Here is an 18,105-nt window from a genome sequence, read left to right as displayed (position 1 = left end):
GCTTGACTACACTTTCAATTATGTTATGCTTTGCAGTTTGCACCCTTTTTCCATGCATACGATAAACAATGAATGGACCCACCACCACCTCCCTCTACCACTACAGATTATTAGATCTAAGTCAATTAGGGCATAGGCCCATCTCCTACCATATATTAACACAACATTTTCCACACCCATTTCTATTTTCTTGTGTGTCACAAACTCACAATTGCTTTATTGACCTGACCCATGTAATTGACTGGTAGATCCTCACGATTTCTCCTCCTACCATAGGTCCATAGGTTAGCTCCTGGTAATTGCAAAGCTTTGTTTGGTCGGATTGGTCATTACAAAGCTCAAGCACAGGACTTACTATAAAGTCACTCCTCAAATTGTACAGTTTAATTGAGTTTTATCATAACACGAAGTTGGAAACAGGAATAAACCTAGCACCTACAACCGCTGATTTTACTTGTATATCCATGAACTGATACATTTTAGATTTAGAATATATTCTTAACACACGCCCGCGTTTGATGTCACTTTGAGTCAATTTCGTGGATTGTCCATTCCGGTCTCCTTATATCAAACGTGACCCATATATTGTATTCCAACACTTATTTTTGAATGAATAATGCTATACTTACCACATTCTTATACTACATTTTTATACCATCTGACGTGTCATTACTTTATTGGACAATGTTTTTCTTTTTCTTTTTGAGTTTTTCTTTTTATTTTTTAGTATCCAATATATGAATGTCATGTAAGTTGCCACATAAGGTGATATGAAATTATGGTATAAAAATGTGGTATATGTAACACTACTGTTCTTAAATATGAGATATAATCTGTCTATCGAGGCAACTTATTTGATTTCCAACCAAATTAATCAAAGTGACCATATATATATATATATAATTAGTGCTGCATGCACCAACCTAAACAGCCAGATCCATGTTCCTACCTGGGACCATCAACCGCAGACCTGGTCCATCCCAGGGGCCCTACCACACCCATGACATTGCGACACGTACGACAATCACCTTAATTTGGACCCTTACTAGCCCCCACATGGAAATTATAATTAATTAGTGATAATGATAGTAAACAATAAAACAATTAAGCGCTAATTATTTCTTTGCAAACCAGCAAGAGAGCCACCAAAACTCGTGTTGGTCAGTGAGATTAGATTGTTAATATTATTAATATTTAAGTATGAATGTGTGGTATATATGATGGCTTCGTTTCTTTGGTGAACTTTTTAAGAATTCTTTTGCTTAATTTTGAATTTTGATTTGTTTAAGTTTAAATCGTTTACGACATACATTCTGTCGTATCCTTGTAAATATTATATGTGGGAGGCGACCAAACAAGAACATTTGCCCAACCAACCGATCCATGAAGATATATAGAAGTTCGATTCAATTCCTTTTACACTCTGTCGTTGATCTTTGATCAACCTGCATCTAACAAAGATGGGAATATTAATTAATTGCTTCAAATTTTTAATTTGCACTTCGTGCGGTGCATGCCTTAATTATATATTTCACGTACGTGGCTCTCGTGGTCCTATTTGTGTGACTGCCTACCCCAAGTCCCAGCCCTTCATGATATATATTAACTCATTATTTATTTATTCACTGCTCTTTCAAAAACCACATGTTTCTAATGACAACTTGATTATTGTTTCTGAGCGTGAGAAAGTGGCTATATTAGAGCCACATATCGACTAAATGAGTCATTTATTTGTATATAGCAAATAAAAATTAAAAATTCACACACGTTTTATTTGTATGCTCGATGAACCACCTCATTATGAGGATACCCCGTAGAATATGTTTTGTTCTAAAATTAACGAGAATTGTGAGGTGAAGCAGAAGCAAAAAAAAATTCTCCACAACCATGTAATTCAATTCTTCTAGGTAGTATGCTTGATTGTATGTGAGGGAACAATAAGTACGTAGCTTCCTCTAATAATGGTACCATCTTCTGCTAGTTGATTAATTAGAAACATTTATAGGAAATTAGCTTCTTTTAAAAATTTGTTATAACATGGTTTAGGATCTGCGTGGGATAATACATAATTGGTTTCCTTCTTGGGTGTCTAAGAAAAAAAAATTATGTGGAAAACAAAATCTGAGGGCCACATAACAGTATAACACATGCAAACTACCCCTTAATTGGTTGTAGGCAAACTCCGATTCGTATTGTTCATAGAGAAATCTCTGATCAACGATAGAACAAGATCCATTTTGCATCATATCTAAGGGATTCCTTGGTTCGGGCCGAAGAAGCAATGTCACTCGATCATTATAAAACTGACTGCAATCTTTTTCTGTCCGTGAGGATCCCGCCGGAGCGCCATTGCTTTTGCTAATTCGAATTGAAGGGTGATATAAAATCGGTCTATTTCCGGCATCATATCCATAGTTAGCGCATTCATCATAGTTAGAAGCTCCCAAGGATTGAAATTTCGAAAATTTCGGCGAAATTTCGCCGAAATTTTCGTTTTTCAGGGATCCCGAAATTTTATTACATTATCCTTAATTTTCGGTAATTTTTCGGCGAAATTTCGAAAATTTCGCCGAAATTTCGGCAGCCGAAATTTTCGATCTCCCTCAAATGCATTTCTGTAAAATTTCGTCGAAATTTTAGCGAAATTTGACGAAATTTCTTCTTCTCCCCTGCGCACAAGATTTCTCTCCCAGTTGCCTCCTTCTCCGGCGCGGCGTGACTCTCTCTCACTCTTCACTCTGTCTTCTCCGCCTGCAATATCTGCGTGTTGATCTCCTCCCTCAACTCGTCGAAGTTGGGCTTCTCCCTGACATTCGCCTCCACCACGGCTTTGCTCTTGAGGAGGGGGATCTCGAACGTGTTGAGCTCCTGCAGGAAAACCTTGGCGAGCTTCTCGCAGTCGCCGTAGTTGTCCTCGTTCTTGGCGAACTTCTTCTGGAGCTTCTTCAATGGCGGCTCGCCTCTGGTGGTGGTCGTTTGGGTGAGGAGTCTGTGCTTGATCCCGAATTGTCTTTGTCAAATTTGGTCTAGGGATTACATCAGTATCTCATAGAGACAATTGTTGATTAATAAACAAAAATATTATGATAGTTTTTTATTCATTTAAGTTTGGATTTACGCTAGTGGCCAAAAAAAAGAAAAGTTTGGATTTACAGTTTCCATATACTGATATACAGGCTTCTTACTTCTTAGAAATTGTTCTTCTTCCAATTTCATTAAATATTAAAATAATTATTTTACTTAGAATTCCTCTCTCCTAACGTGACCATAGCCACTCCACTTAGATGTGCACACGTGCCAAATAAACTTAGATATTTTCCTATCCCTCTAGTATACAGCAGCCCCAGTGATTAATATATATAAATTGATTAGTACTTTTTTTTTTTGTCCGAGTTTGATAACTTTGATTAGTAAATACTAAATACTAAATAGTACTTAGTCGGTTAGTCAACTTAGTCCATTACTATTATTTATTTTAAAAAAAAACATAATATGGTATATTAGTAAAAAAAGGAAAAAAGACATAACACAGGCTACACAGCAAGTTAGTTTTGGATCTGAAGATTAATAAAATAATAGAGTTACAGTGGGGTACATAGGTCAGACTGAGCAAATGTGAGGTGTTATTTATATAATTATTAATTAGTGACCCATTTTTTTAATAGTATTTATCACCAGTGCGCATTATATTCATCTTATATTACATAAAACCTACTATATAATTTGATTTTTTCAATGTTTTTTATCAATACAGTAGATAATATGTTAAATAAGCATATGGTCAAGTTTCATTCAAAATTTCCGTATTTTAATAGCAATTTTCGTCGTTTTTATCTAATTTTATCGAAATCGAAATTTTAATCGAAATTTCCACGAAAATTTCCGTCGAAATTTCCATCGAAAATTTCCTCGAAACCGAAATTTTACTCCTTGGAACTTGTAGCTATAATATTGCACATTTGCATGGTGCATGGATGCGATGGAACACATATACGCCAACTTGTAACATGTAATCACATGTAGATAGGCCCATAGGATCATCAAAACCTCCGTTGTAGCTAGTACTCCACTAGTGCCCACGTGATGCCAAACTGTTTCATTTTATCACTACAAAACTGGGTCTACCCGCCACCCTTCTATAACAAACACAAACAGCTACTACTTACAAGTTACAAACTTACAAATCAAACAAGACCACCTAGCCCCTGGACCGTATATAGTCTACTTTTATTCCTTTACATGTTCACAAGTTATCAAAATTATTATCCTAAATTTTAACTTATGGAAGAAGAATTTTTAAAATTATTATAGCATTACATGCACATCTACGTAGGATATAATATGTTCTTTTTACATCGCCAACATATAGAGCACTATCAATGGTTTTTAAGCAGCCAAGTGTCAGCAACCCACCTTCACCTTCGGGGTTAAGTAATTCTCTCTCTCTCTCTTCCTATTCTTCTTCTCCACGTTGCTTCTCGATCTTATTACTAATTTACCCCACTATCCCTTTCTTTCTATAAAATTGTGGGAATTGAAGCCAAGATGAGCTAGCATATAATAAGGTATTATTGATTGTCACCAAAGCTGCATAATTTCTTATAGGGTTGCCACCACCCACAAGTTCCAAACCCCACATAAATCAATCAAAACCATTTGGACCATACACAGCTAGCTTTTAAGAAATTTTCGATCATCATCATCTTATTCTTGTTATAATAGTCATCATTCCTTTTACATATATATAGTTAATATAATAGCTTAAAATAAGACCTATTGGAGACTCATCAAAGACATGCTCACTTCTCATCAGCTTCCTAGGCATTTCATTGCACCTGAAACCATAAAAATACCCATTTCCTTGGATCAACGCGGTGGTACCCTATTGGCTTCATCCGGGTCACAAAGAAGGCTTGCTTATATATCATCACCACTCTTAATCAATTGGTTCATTGTTTCAGGGTAAATTTTTAGGGTGTTTTAGGAGATGGGGTTGAGTACGAAGCAGGTTCATGGTGATGGGCTGGATTGGAGTGAGGCCTTGTGTCAAGCTCAGACCTTTCAGGTACCGAAAGCGCCTTCAGTGAGGCGTCAACAACAGCACCAAAATCAACAACAGCAGCAACCAGAGGCTTGTCCAAGGTGTGAGTCCACAAACACCAAGTTTTGCTACTACAACAACTACAACAAGTCGCAGCCAAGGCACTTCTGCAGAGCTTGCAAGAGGCATTGGACCAAAGGCGGGACTCTCCGGAACGTCCCTGTTGGCGGCGGCCGCAAAAACAAGCGCCGCCCCAGAAAATCAAGCACAACAACGAGTCATGACTCTGCAGCCACAGCCACCACCACCACCACCACCACTACCACTCGGCTCAATAATACCCACATGGCAATTGATCAAACAGATCCTGATCACATGTCTGAAGCTCTCTACCAGGCCCTGATTCGTCCACCATCTTCGCTGCCACCACAGAATTTGAATACCATGAGCTCAAGCCAATTGGGCAATAACAACGATATCATCTTTTCATCATCATCATCATCAGGTTTGAGTACTCTGCCTTTTCTTCAGAGTATGAACCTAAGGTTTCCCTTCTCGAGTTCAACTACTTCCACTTCATTTGACACAAGCCTGCCTTCAATTTCAACATCTTTTCAATCCTCAAATGTTTATAACCCCTATTGCGAAGAATTCAAAGCCATGGAGGAGCCAACCATTACCACAACCACTGATCAGCCGAATTGGAAAGTGCCCGCTACAATATCAACAGGCAGTGGCATGGACATTATGTCAAACGACTGGAATTGGGAGGACATTGAAACCCTTGTTTCTACTGATCTCAATGTCCCTTGGGATGATTCTGATCATGTCAAGCCATGAAAGGGTCGAGTTAATTAACCATATTGATTATTTACTTAGAGGTGTCTACAGGTTTCTCTATTTGAATTGGGTGTGTATGTATGACCAAAGAAATTGAACAGTCTCTTTCTCTGAATCATGTCATTGTCAGTTTGTTGTGTCAGTTTATATTTTTCTTGAGGTGATAAATTTCTGGTAGTTTTAATTAATTTCTCTCTCAATCTTGTAATTTGCACAGAGAGATGTAGACTGTTTTTGAAGCTGTCTTTTTTAGGTTTCAGCTTCTGAGGCTACTTAAGAATTAAAATGTCCATTTGTAACTCTTGCAGTTCTCTATTTGATGGAATACACAGTATACTATATACGCGAATTTTCCAATACAGATGTTCAGAACCCTCTTCGAACAATTACCCTTATTGAGCATTCGAACGATCAATGCTGAGCAATAATTGTTATAGAAATGGGGTTATTTTTTAAATTATGGAATTAATTTGATAGAATTTTTAGGAGTGGTTTGTGATAGGGATTAGGGACGATGATGAGCTAGAAAATGGGGTCTGATAGACAGCAGGGCTGACTGACAGAATGTGATGGAAGATTCTTGTGGATATACATGATGTATGCATATTTGGACATCTGAATAAGATTACAGGGATTTTGGCCACTGCTTCCGAATCACGCTTTGCATCTACTCCCCCACACAATTTTGGCTGTAAAGTAATTTTCAAAACATTAATTTTTATGTTCTTATATTAAAGTGCTTAAAAATGTCTGTCCATATTGCATATTGTGACTCTTCTTTTTTCGTTGAGCTGTGCATTTGATGGTTCCTAGTTTGAGCACTAAAATGAAGCTCCATTCAAAAGTGGTCTTTTTCTAATTAACGATTGAGCATGTGCATGTTGGGGCCACAATGATCTGAGGCATGTAGGCATTTGTACTACATTGTTTAAAAATAGAGTTCAGAGATGGAGCAGATGAAACCGAAAGTACTTGGAACTTGTTTATCACAAACTGCACATTATTGGAAACGCCAACAATGTGGTCCTACACTTACCCCTCTCACTGCTTCCATAATCCAATGCTTCAACACATGGTTTGAAGTACTTTGTACTCTCGGGCAACTGTCTATCTGTCTGTGCAACTCGTTTTATAGGCGTAGGATTGCAAAGTTGATTACCTTCCTAGTCTTCAATGGGGCGGTCCTAGTGTGACCACCTCTCACACGAATGGGGTGGTTCCTCGTAATACGCATCTTATGGCAGGAAAAAACCAGCATCAAAGAATTGGACGATAAACTCCATGTTATAACATTTTAAGAGACATAGAGAACACAAAACTAGAGTAAAATCCTCACCCTATTGAACTCCGTATCATACATAAATCATGAACAACTCAATCACAAGTCCTGTTACCCCAGTCCATAATCGTAAGATAAACATGCTACTCAACCAACTACATGTGACAATAGAATGTCACATTCACACTCCCTCAAGTTGGTCCTAAAGGTTCTGCATCCTCACGCCGGTGTCTCTGCTATAGGGTACTGGGGAATCGTTAGCCCTGGAATGACTAACATAATAAAGCTCGGAGAATATGCCTGTGAAGACGACAAAGGCAGCGCCGGCCCCAAAGATTCCTTTCCTCAATGTCTCACATGTAATTTTTTCATTCTGAAACAGAGTCCTGTACCTTGTGTGGTAGGCATTTCTCACTGAACCCGCAAGCAGGCAAGCCTCAGCAATAAGAAAAAACACCCTGTACATTCAATGTGATGCATCAATCAATTTGAAGTATGGGATTGGAATATAAGAATAGCATATATATCTTTGGAAAGCCTAAAGATTATAATCTCTGAGCATGACCAAGTTATCCCATTAAACGTTATGCAAGCACATACCAGGTGGTAATGAATAGGGTGATAGCCCATGCCCTAGAAGCACTGGGTCTCATAGCCTTTCCAAAGCACAAGCATCGACTTGCCACCATTATAAGAACTTGACTTGCCAACAGGAACAGAAGTGACCCCACACCTAAGCCAGTTGCAATGTCAGAATCATACACACAATAGCTGGAATTTGCTTGAGTTTGAATCTTGGCCTGCCAGTGTGAAATAAAAGATGAATTAGGACCACGCATCACTAAACTAATATGTGCTCCAGTTCCACTGAAATAACTCAAACTGTCCCTGCAATTCTTGTAGAACGCAGAGGGTTACACACATTTTATAAGATTTCTCTGCTTTGGCTTATGAGATATCTAATTTCAAGAATTTCACATCAATCTCAACTCAAGATCAGAGTCAAATTTTAAGTATACCCTATAGCTATGCATGTTATGCTGATTAAGAATCTTGGAAATGAGTAGCATCCACAAGCAAAATTCACATTCTAACCAATTCATCTTTGAAAGAAAAAAATGTGAAGGCAGAAACAAGGAAGTTAAAGGGAAATTAATTAAGATGAGTTAGGGTAATTGGTGGAGACATATGGGAAATAGAGATTAAACAATTTATGGCAATATAATGGCATAATTCATTGGCATAGGTACTTCCACCACCACTTTATGGGATTTCTACAAGCATCTTGAATTAATTAAATACCAGAAGGATAGCATTCAATCATCTATATAAGATAACAAATGTTTCCCTCCATAGCCAATATTGGACTTCTCTAGTTCAAAAAATTTGCCAGATTCAGACGCGCCCTCTTATCAAAGCCACTAAGTAACTAGTCCTGGCAAGTCAGCATTGGCTTTACTTTCAAAAGAAATTCATTTCCTCACCAGATAATTTAATAAAATTTACATACTAATTGATATGGAGGCTTCATTCTCAAGTCCTAGACTATTTCCAGTGATTTCTCTAACTTTTTCTAATCAATATTATATAACAAATTAATCCTAAATTTTGGTTTAAATACTGGGTTTCATGCTTCCCACTGACTTGTTCATATCTTTGGACAGACACTGAAGATGACACTGAAACAACTATATATTAATCCCAATGTCTAAAGGCGAAAATAAAGTATTGCTGCAACAAAAATTCATCAAAATAGCATCTTTTTCTTAAAACTTTCAAAAACTCACAAACCCCCTCCACAAACTAACATGCATCAAGCTTCAATAAAACCTTACATACAAGAATGAACCAAGAAAACCCTCCAATGAATCAACCAATACACCCCTAATTCTACAAACGAGAAACCAAAAAAAAAGAGAGAAAAGAGGAGAAAAAGAACAGGAACAGTTGTAAATTAAAAACCATATGACATACGAAACAATTTCAAGAGAGAGAGGAGCTTACAGTGGACCTTCTCTGCTCAGCAGCTACAGCAAGCGCAAAAGCAATCAGATCAAACACAAAAACGACAACCAGTAACAGTGTTGAAGCCATGCCTTTCGAAAGCCCACAAAACCTCTCTTTTTCAAAGTCTAAACCCCGGGGGACATAAAGAAGATAAAGAGCAATGTTCCAAGGACGCCAAGAAGATAAAAGGGATGTTACTGTCATATATAACGTTGTTGGCTACTTGGCTGTTGCTCAATTTAATTATTATTAAGGACCAGTGGACCACCCACACAAAACGCACGCGCTACTGTTCGAAAGACACCCACTTCTTCACTATTTTTAGAAGAAAAACAAAAACAAAAAGATCCCACTTTTTTACTTGGTGGTGAAGATTAAAAATGACAAAGAGCTCGAAAAATTAATTAAAAATATAAAATAAAGTAGCCCCGCCGCCTCGGCAAATAAGGCAAACCGAGATTCTCTTACAAAGGTTTGCAAAGCTCCAAAGGACAGAACAAGTGGGTTTGCTTTTCACAGTTTACTATTGTTTTTTATTTAGGAGAGAGGATTTAAATTTGACCTTTTATGGTAGCACTCTTTGTTGGTAAATGGTAATGACTAATAAGAGATTGAAGAGAGGGCAACAATAATTTTTCTTTAGCATATATAATAATAAAACAGATTACAAAGATTTTTTTCTGGTCTAAACATTACAAAGATAGGCTGGCCCATTTTGCTAGTATTGGTTGGAAATATGCCAACAATAAGTTCAAAGCCCAAATCCATAATCCTAACTTTACAAGACCAAAATTCATTATATTTACACCACACAAAACACAGGCCCATAAAAAACAACCATATACACACCAAGACAAAACAAGGCCCAAAACAATACAAAGCCCATATATATGGACTCTTCCTTCTCCCTAAGCATTGAGGTCACTTGCGGTGTGCATCAGACTCCAAATTCAACTTGCAAGATTTGCGCTGGACCGTTACTATACCCATCCAACCCGCTCATTCTGTCGAGTGTCAATCATGGTTGAGCTCATTTTGTATGCAGGTCAATTACTTTTTATCTTTTTATCTTTTGTTTAAATGCAGGTTATATACAAATAAAATTGGGGTGACCATTTTTCATACCTTGGCACCAAAGTCACCACTAGACTGTTATCATCCTCAACTCCTCCTCCAACAGGTCAGTTATCTCTATATGAAGGCTATTTTTCATCTTATTTCACATCTATTTTATGATGAAAAGTATAGCCTGCATATAGGGATAACGGACTTGTTGGAGGACGAATTGATACGATAGCAGTCTAGTGGTGACTTTGGTGCCAAGGTATAAGAAATGGTCACCCCAGTTTTGTTTGTGTATAGCCTGCTTGTAATCAACAAAAGAAACAAGATTAAAGTAGTAACATGCGTACAATGATAAGTGACTTGTTTGGGGACTTGGGGCCAATGTATAAGAACTGATCATCCCACTTCTGATTGCATACAAATTGTGCCTGCCATAGCTTCATGTAGATACTGAAGGAAATTGAATGGACTCACTCTGTAAGCATGGACTGGAAATTTGACACAGATTATATATATCGTATCCAATCCCTGATAACAAATTAACCACTCAAATTAATTAGTGCCTTGAGCCCGTAGTATATAAGTAGTCATAGTCATAGTCAAAGCAACATATGAAATTAAATAGAGAAATCACACAGACTAGAAAACTTACTTCATAATTAGATGCAGTGGATAGTGCTAGCTGCAAGCTGATTATGGTTGCACTGCGCTGATTATATACACACAAATACATATAATTTATGTACAATTAATGCCGAAATTACCTGGTTGCAAGTACATTTAGTACACACCTAGACGTAGTACAAATTAATGTACATGCAGTACTACTCGTACTACAATGCAAAATAACGCCAGATACAGCACTTTTTAGATTTTCTCTATGAAATAAAGAAATATTTTACAAAAATAATCACATTATACTGTTATAAATCAATCTAGTCATTAATTTCAAAATTAATTGACAATATAAGGAGTAGCCTAAGACCCTTATAAGTCACTATGCAAGGTTATAATTTTTCAATGTGGAACAACACTCCACAATCTCAATCATATTGGGTAACGTGGAGCACGTGTGGTCACGTGGTCATTCAGCCTAACACACGTGGTGAACCTGCTCTGATCCCAAAACCAATTAACAATGTGAGGAGTAGCCCAAGATCCTTATTAGCCACTGTGCAAGATTATAATTTTTTAATGTGGAATAACACTCCACGATCTCACACGCCGGCCCAACACGTGTAGCGTCACTCAAGCCTAACATGTGGACAACTTGTAATCATATTGGGTGACGTGGAGCACGTGTGATCACTCAATCTAACACACGTGGGTGAACCTGCTCTGATATCATAAAAAAATTTAGATATTCATCTAAAAACCAATCGGCAATGTGAAAAGTAACATAAGGTGAGAGTGAGAGTGAGAGTGAGAGTAATACATGGCCTGAAAAATGATTTTGTGATCTGGGAGAGATAGTAATATGTGCTGAAGCTGCAGTGATACTAAGAGTAATAGCTGAGAGTAATACAATTGTACCTAATTAAATTAAGTCTAATTGAGATTAATTGATGGTTAAGTTATAATTTATAACTTAAATATTTATAAAATTTATACCATTAGTTTAATTTTATTGAGATTTTTAATTTAAAGTCAATATTGAATATTTCATTTTATGACCTAAATTATAATTTATATTTTTTTTCTCCACCAAATTGTCTTTCAACTTGTTTCGACGGTGAAATACATCCTGAAAGAGAGTGTTAAAAGAAAATTTTTTTACAACAATTTAGTATGCAAAAGATAAATGGATGTGTGAAAAAATATGGTGGATGCTCTTATAGGAAAAGTGATGAAATAGTCGTTATAATTTTTAAGTTAAATTTTTTTCCTATATTTTTTATTTTAATTATAACGGTAATTAAATGGGAGCCGTTGATCACCAATGGTCAAATAAAAAAAACAAAAAAAAAAACTGATCGCGTCACATATTTGGGCCTTTTTTTAAAAAAAATAAAGATCGATTAAAGGGACCGTTGCAAATCAACGATCCTTTAATCTAGACCATTGGTGCACCACACGTCATCAGCAAAGAGAGTCGCGCACCTTTGCTGTGCTACAGTAAAGCTGTTAGCAACTTTTTCTTCTTTTGTTGCTTTCTCATTTCACCCTTAAACATTACCTTTATTTCAACAAAAAGTAATCAACCCAAATAAAAGCAAAAGGACGAGAAAGTCATTTCACCACCCCCATTTCTCTCAAGCTCTCGCTCTCAATTTTTGCATAGATTACTCTCAAATTTTATCCTTATTTACTCTCACTCTCAAATTCCGGCCCACTAATCAACAATTGAGGGCTAAGATTTACTTTCACTCTCACTCTCAATATTAAACATAGCCTTATAAGCCACAATGCAATGTTATAATTTTTTGAATGCAGGACAACACTCTACATTTTCATAATAAACATTTTGTTATTTGATAGTTTGAGAGTTTCGTTGTTCTTGTTTTTTTTTTTTTATAATACATTTTGGTTGGGCCGGGTCATAATCCTCCGCATCTGGAAAATTGGGCCAGCTCAAGCCCAATGCAACTTAAATCGAACCCAAAGCGTTTGGACGAGTTAGCAACCGAGCAAGTGAAGTGTTGGCAGCCGACAGACGACACTGAAGAGTGAGGATATTAGCAACTTGGGACGTGTCGTAAAAGTCATGTGGGTTGGGCGTGATTTTGAGAAATGTAGGGCCCCGATCGATAACAAAAACTTTCGTCCTTATCAATAAGAATTAAATGCCTATATAGATCAGAGTTTGTGGCTGTGATTGGCCATTACAAATTATACAGCACCATAAAGTTGTTCATCACTCATATACAAAAAACAAAGTCATGGCATTACCATCCACCACCACAACAATTTCCACCTACTCCACCCCTGCAATCTATCACATCTTTAAATTTCCAAACAAATCACAGATTTCTTTAGCCAGAAATCGCACTAGAGGATCATGCAAAGCAACAATCAATAGTAATCATGATCATGACCAGAAAAACTGTATTGTAAAGTTGGATAGGAGAAATGTGCTGGTTGGTTTAGGAGGGCTCGTTCTGGCGAGCCCTTGTAGACCTTTTGGGGCAGCAAATGCGGCAGTGGTGGTGGAGAGCAGTGAGTTCCCAATAACTTTGGGGTCGGTGACTAGTGTTATTGTGCCGAGGCCGAAGAGGTCGAGGAGCAAGAAGGAGAAGGAAGATGAAGAGGAGGTGTTGGTGATTGAAGGCATTGAGTTTGTGGCGAATAAGGCTTTGAAGTTTGATGTGCATGTGAATGATGATGAGGACTCGCTGAGTCGGCCAGACAAGGCCGAGTTTGCGGGGAGCTTAGTGTATTTGCCACAGTACAATAAGAAGGTGAAAACCAACCTCAATCTGGGGATAACGGACTTGTTGGAGGTCTTGGGAGCAGACGATGATAGCAGTATTAAGGTCACTTTGGTGCCTAGGTTTGTACAAGCTACTGTCACCATTCGTGGGATCAAGATCGATTATTTCAGTGCCTAATCTAGAATTAAGCTACTTAATTAAGTTGTTCAGTGCGAGGAAATACTCCATTTTGATCTTGTGCGTATATGTATCCGTGCAGCTACTGCTGTCTACTTCATCCCCCATATCTGTAATAAAACTCTACATGTCTTGTGATCTGGTATTTGACACGACTAACCATATCTCATCATATATTTTTGTAGGAATATGGACTATTGCAAATGACTGCAAGGTTTTTGAACTTTTTCCAATTAAAAAAAAAGTAAAACCAAGACAGCAATAGCGATGCTCAAGGCTAATGCACCGCAAACCCAATCTTAAACAATCAAGTGAGTATTTGACTCAAAAAAAACAGGGTTGGATTGGGTCATCAAGATTTGGGCTTTCAAAATGGAAAAAAATAATGGAGGCCCAAAAACAGTTGGTTCAAGCATTTTAAACTTCAAAAGAGACCCCCACACGCACTCTTCCGACCCACAGAAGATAGTAGGTCCGGAGAAAAGTGGTGGTGGATGCTCACTTTCCTTTCCGATGTGGGATGAGAAAGAGCTAGCTACAAGCCTACAACTTAAACAACAAATTAATTAAAGGGTTAGAAGTTGCCACACACGAGAGATATTCCAATTTTCAAACAACTCGTAAGATATTCATACTAACGCAGCAAAACAATACAAAACCAATGCCAAAGAGACCACATTTTGAATGCCACAAATATATTGCTTAACTAATAAAAAGTGGTGATACACAAATTTGGGACACTTGACATTATTGCACATTTGAATCTCAATTATTAGCTTATAATTATTATATTAATATGAATTATGGACCGAATCCCAACTTGATCAAGTATACAAGTTAAGTTATATGCCATGCCCCGTTAAAGGGACGAAAGGATCATAAGAGATTAATATAAGGTCATTACTGGTGATGACATTTGAGTAAGGCTTTGTTTCCTTTCCACGTGACCCCAATACCGACACCAAGGTTAACAATTTAACATCAACTAGTCAAACTTGTATATGAAAGAATACAAAACACAGCGTCCTATATTAATTAAAAAACAGCAACCATGGCGTCTCCAGCACCAATTGGTACCACTTACTCCACCGCCATCTCCACCTCTTGTTCAATCTGTCCCATCTTTCAAACCCATTCCCCAATTTCAAAGCCTCGCTTTAATTTGAGAGGGTGCTCAACGAACCCATCAAAATTGAACAGGAGAAACCTGCTGATCGGTACTATCGGAGGGCTATACGGTGGATCAAAGATGAGCGAACTAACAGCACGGAGCTTCGGCGAATTCGAAGCCGCCGCGGTCACGCCAAACAAGGTGGTGGAACTCACTGAGTTCCCGATTACTCTCGACTCGGTGATCAGTGTGATCGTGCCGAGGCCGAAGAAGTCGAGGACCAAGAAGGAGAAGGAGGAGGAAGAGGAGGTGTTGGCGATTCAGTGCATCGAGTTCGTAGCCGACGAGGCTGTGAAGTTCGACGTACATGTGAACGATGACGAGGACTCGCTGAGTCGACCCGACAAGTCCGAGTTCGCCGGGAGCTTCGTGTATTTGCCGCATAGGCGGAAGAAGGTAACGACCAGCCTTAGGCTTGGGATCACGGACTTGTTGGAGGATTTGGGTGCTGACGATGATGACAGTATCAAGGTTACTTTGGTGCCCAAGTATGTGAAACGACCCGTCACTATTGGTCGCATCAAGATCGAGTTTCTCAGTTCCTAGATTAATTACTCACAAATAATGCAAACACCACTTAACCCAACTTCAGTTCAATTAATTACCCTGTAATTAATTGGTTCTCTCTGGTTTTATGTTTTATCAGGTTTTCATTTCTGGTGTTGTAATGGTTGTTTTTGTTCCAACTTTCATGTTATTAATGCTTTCTGTAATTCTGTTTGCTTTGCTTAACAACAGAACATTAAGGGTCTTGTAACTCTTGTTCAAATATCAGACCGAAGCACCTCTGTTTCTTCTGCCTCTCTGGTTCTGTTAAATAACTCATCATCGGTTAGTTTTTGTATCTTTGATTTCTCTTTATCGGAAAACCAGACTGATTTCTTTACTTGAATCTCCAACAAATTTCATTCATTCAACACCAATAACTATGCAATATATATTGAAAACATACTCGCTAAGATCATATATGATACTCAGTTGTCTAACAAATCACATCCACAAAATGCGCATATGCTAACGATTAACAAACACAATAAGAACAATTAATCCAAAAAAAAAAAAATGACGACAATATAATGTTAAGTATTTCAACTGCTCGACACTCGATGACTCGAGGTTGCTTACAGCCTTACACGATAAGGGGTCGGTTTGACCTGACCCGAGTAACCCAGCCATATGGACAAGTTTAGGCATGCACTATGTTGCCCAGGTCCAACTTCCAACCGAATGTGATCTCAAAGTCCGATGGGGCTTGAGCCCAATACTTTATGGGTCAGGCCAATTTAACCTGGCTCGTTATACCTACGCATTGTCTCGTCCTACCCCATCACGTCATCACCTAGGCAAAGCAATTGTAATTTTTTATTTAGGACAGATTACATGCAAGTATCTCAAGTATACACCTTTATTCACTTGAGTACCCCAATAAAAAAATTGCTCAGATGTACCTCAACTACTGATTTTGCACACACAGGTACCTCCGTCAACTATTCCGTCAGGGAAGCCGTTAATTGCCTACGTGGCACACTGACATACCTTTTAAAAAATGTCACGTAGATAACAAATAATAATAAATGAAATAATCTTTTAAAAATGAAATAATTATTTAAAAAATTTAAAACACAATAATTAAATTAAAAAAAACAAAAACAAAAAAACCAAACACTCACCCGGCCACCCACCCTTCTCCCTCCGAGACCCACCCACCTCTCCGACCCTAGCCACCTTGCCGCCGACCCCAGCCACCACATCTCCGACCCACCCGGCCACCCACCCCCTCTCTTTCCATGCCCCTCTCCTCTCTCTCTCTCTCTCTCCCCGAAACCCCAGCCCAAGCCCAGCCCCGAACCTTTCTCCCTCCGCCTCCCCCGCGTCGGCCACCCAACCTAGTGACCCACCCACCTCCCTACCCTCTCTGACCACTAGCTCCATCTCTCTTTTTCTGTCACTCTCTCTCTCTCTCTCTCAGATTTGAATAGGGTGGAGCTTAGGGCGAGGTGAGTCGGGGCAAGGGTTTTGGGGAGAGAGAGTAAGGCAGAGAGAGAGGAGAGGGGAGGGGAAAAAGAGGGGGTGGGTGGCTCGGTTAGGGGGAGAGAGAGGGGGTGGGTGGCCGGGTGGGTCGGCGGCGTGGTGGCTGGGGTCGGCGGTAGGGTGGGTGGCTAAGTTGGGTGGGTCTCGGAGGGAGGGGTGGGAGGCAGAGGGAGGAGGCTGGGTGGCCAAGTGAGTGTTTGGTTTTTCTGTTTATTTTAATTTTTTTAGTTTTTTTAAATAATTATTTCATTTTTTATTTTTTTTTGTCCACGTGACATTTTTTTAAAGGTATGTCAGTGTGCCATATAGGCAATATAACGACTTCCCTGACGGAATAGTTGACAGAGGTATCTGTGTGTGCAAAATTAATAGTTGAGGTATCTCTGAGCAGTTTTTTTTAATTGAAGTACTTAAGTGAACAAGGGTATATACTTAATGTAACTGCGTGTAGTTTGCCCTTTTATTTATTTAACTAACTATTATTTATGAGATTCACCCACTCACCCTCCAAACCAACTAATCGCTGACCAGAGAATTGTAATATGTACCTATAATATTATAATGGAACATAGATTAAACAATAAACTAAGTATCTCTTCTTCTTTCTTTTTTTTTTTTTGTCAAAAATAAAATAAATTATCTCTACTCATCCTGATCAATTTGAAAATCAGAATGCAGGGACGTATTCAAGTCTCTGTACGGGGATAGTCTTAAATTTTGTCAGAGTGACAGATTTCTAACGCAATCTACCCACTTAAAATGCATTGCAGTCTTATCTTCCGGAACAATGCATTGCAGTCTAGGCTGTCTAGCTAGTGGCCAAAAAAAAAAATGCATTGCTGTCTTATCTTCCAGAACAATGCGAAAGTCAAATGTACGTACAGTTTATAGTGAAATATTAGCTTTCACTTTTTTCTGTACAGTTTTCTTACACTCTCACGCTTTAAATGCCCTAGGCTTCAATGTTCAAGATCAGTATATGGTACATGCAACAAAATAAAATCTCATATCACAATATTTTACTTGTCCGATCATATTTGATTTCTTTCTCAATTTCTTTTATTAATTCCTCCCAACCAACTAGAATATATATAAAAAGTAATGTACGTTAATCTGTCAATTT

General features: G+C 38.2%; 4 protein-coding genes across 4 annotated transcripts; 3 read left to right on the top strand and 1 right to left on the bottom strand.

The window, feature by feature from the left end:
- The first annotated feature begins 4,600 nt into the window (after positions 1-4,600).
- On the top strand, positions 4,601-6,084 carry LOC147296777 (uncharacterized). Its single transcript, XM_086240219.1, has one exon. The coding sequence runs from the start codon at positions 4,988-4,990 to the stop codon at positions 5,879-5,881; it is 894 nt and encodes a 297-aa protein (XP_086096345.1). The 5' UTR covers positions 4,601-4,987; the 3' UTR covers positions 5,882-6,084.
- Positions 6,085-6,970: 886 nt separating this feature from the next.
- Positions 6,971-9,323, bottom strand: LOC147296776 (1,3-beta-glucan synthase component (DUF1218)). Its single transcript, XM_086240229.1, has 3 exons — positions 9,165-9,323; positions 7,761-7,960; positions 6,971-7,618 (listed from the first exon to the last, which is right to left on the bottom strand). Exons 1-3 carry the CDS (start codon positions 9,252-9,254, stop codon positions 7,363-7,365), a joined length of 546 nt encoding a protein of 181 aa, XP_086096355.1. The 5' UTR covers positions 9,255-9,323; the 3' UTR covers positions 6,971-7,362.
- Positions 9,324-13,056: 3,733 nt separating this feature from the next.
- On the top strand, positions 13,057-13,925 carry LOC147296775 (polyphenol oxidase latent form, chloroplastic-like). Its single transcript, XM_086234695.1, has one exon. It carries the CDS (start codon positions 13,112-13,114, stop codon positions 13,778-13,780), a length of 669 nt encoding a protein of 222 aa, XP_086090821.1. The 5' UTR covers positions 13,057-13,111; the 3' UTR covers positions 13,781-13,925.
- An 860-nt stretch (positions 13,926-14,785) lies between these two features.
- Positions 14,786-15,748, top strand: LOC147296774 (polyphenol oxidase, chloroplastic-like). Its single transcript, XM_086234705.1, has one exon. It carries the CDS (start codon positions 14,832-14,834, stop codon positions 15,495-15,497), a length of 666 nt encoding a protein of 221 aa, XP_086090831.1. The 5' UTR covers positions 14,786-14,831; the 3' UTR covers positions 15,498-15,748.
- Positions 15,749-18,105: the final 2,357 nt, after the last annotated feature.

This window comes from Dryas octopetala, chromosome 1, assembly GCF_963921425.1.
Source record: "Dryas octopetala chromosome 1, drDryOcto1.1, whole genome shotgun sequence".
NCBI classification, from domain to species: domain Eukaryota; kingdom Viridiplantae; phylum Streptophyta; class Magnoliopsida; order Rosales; family Rosaceae; genus Dryas; species Dryas octopetala.
This window is presented reverse-complemented; position numbering and strand designations above follow the sequence as displayed.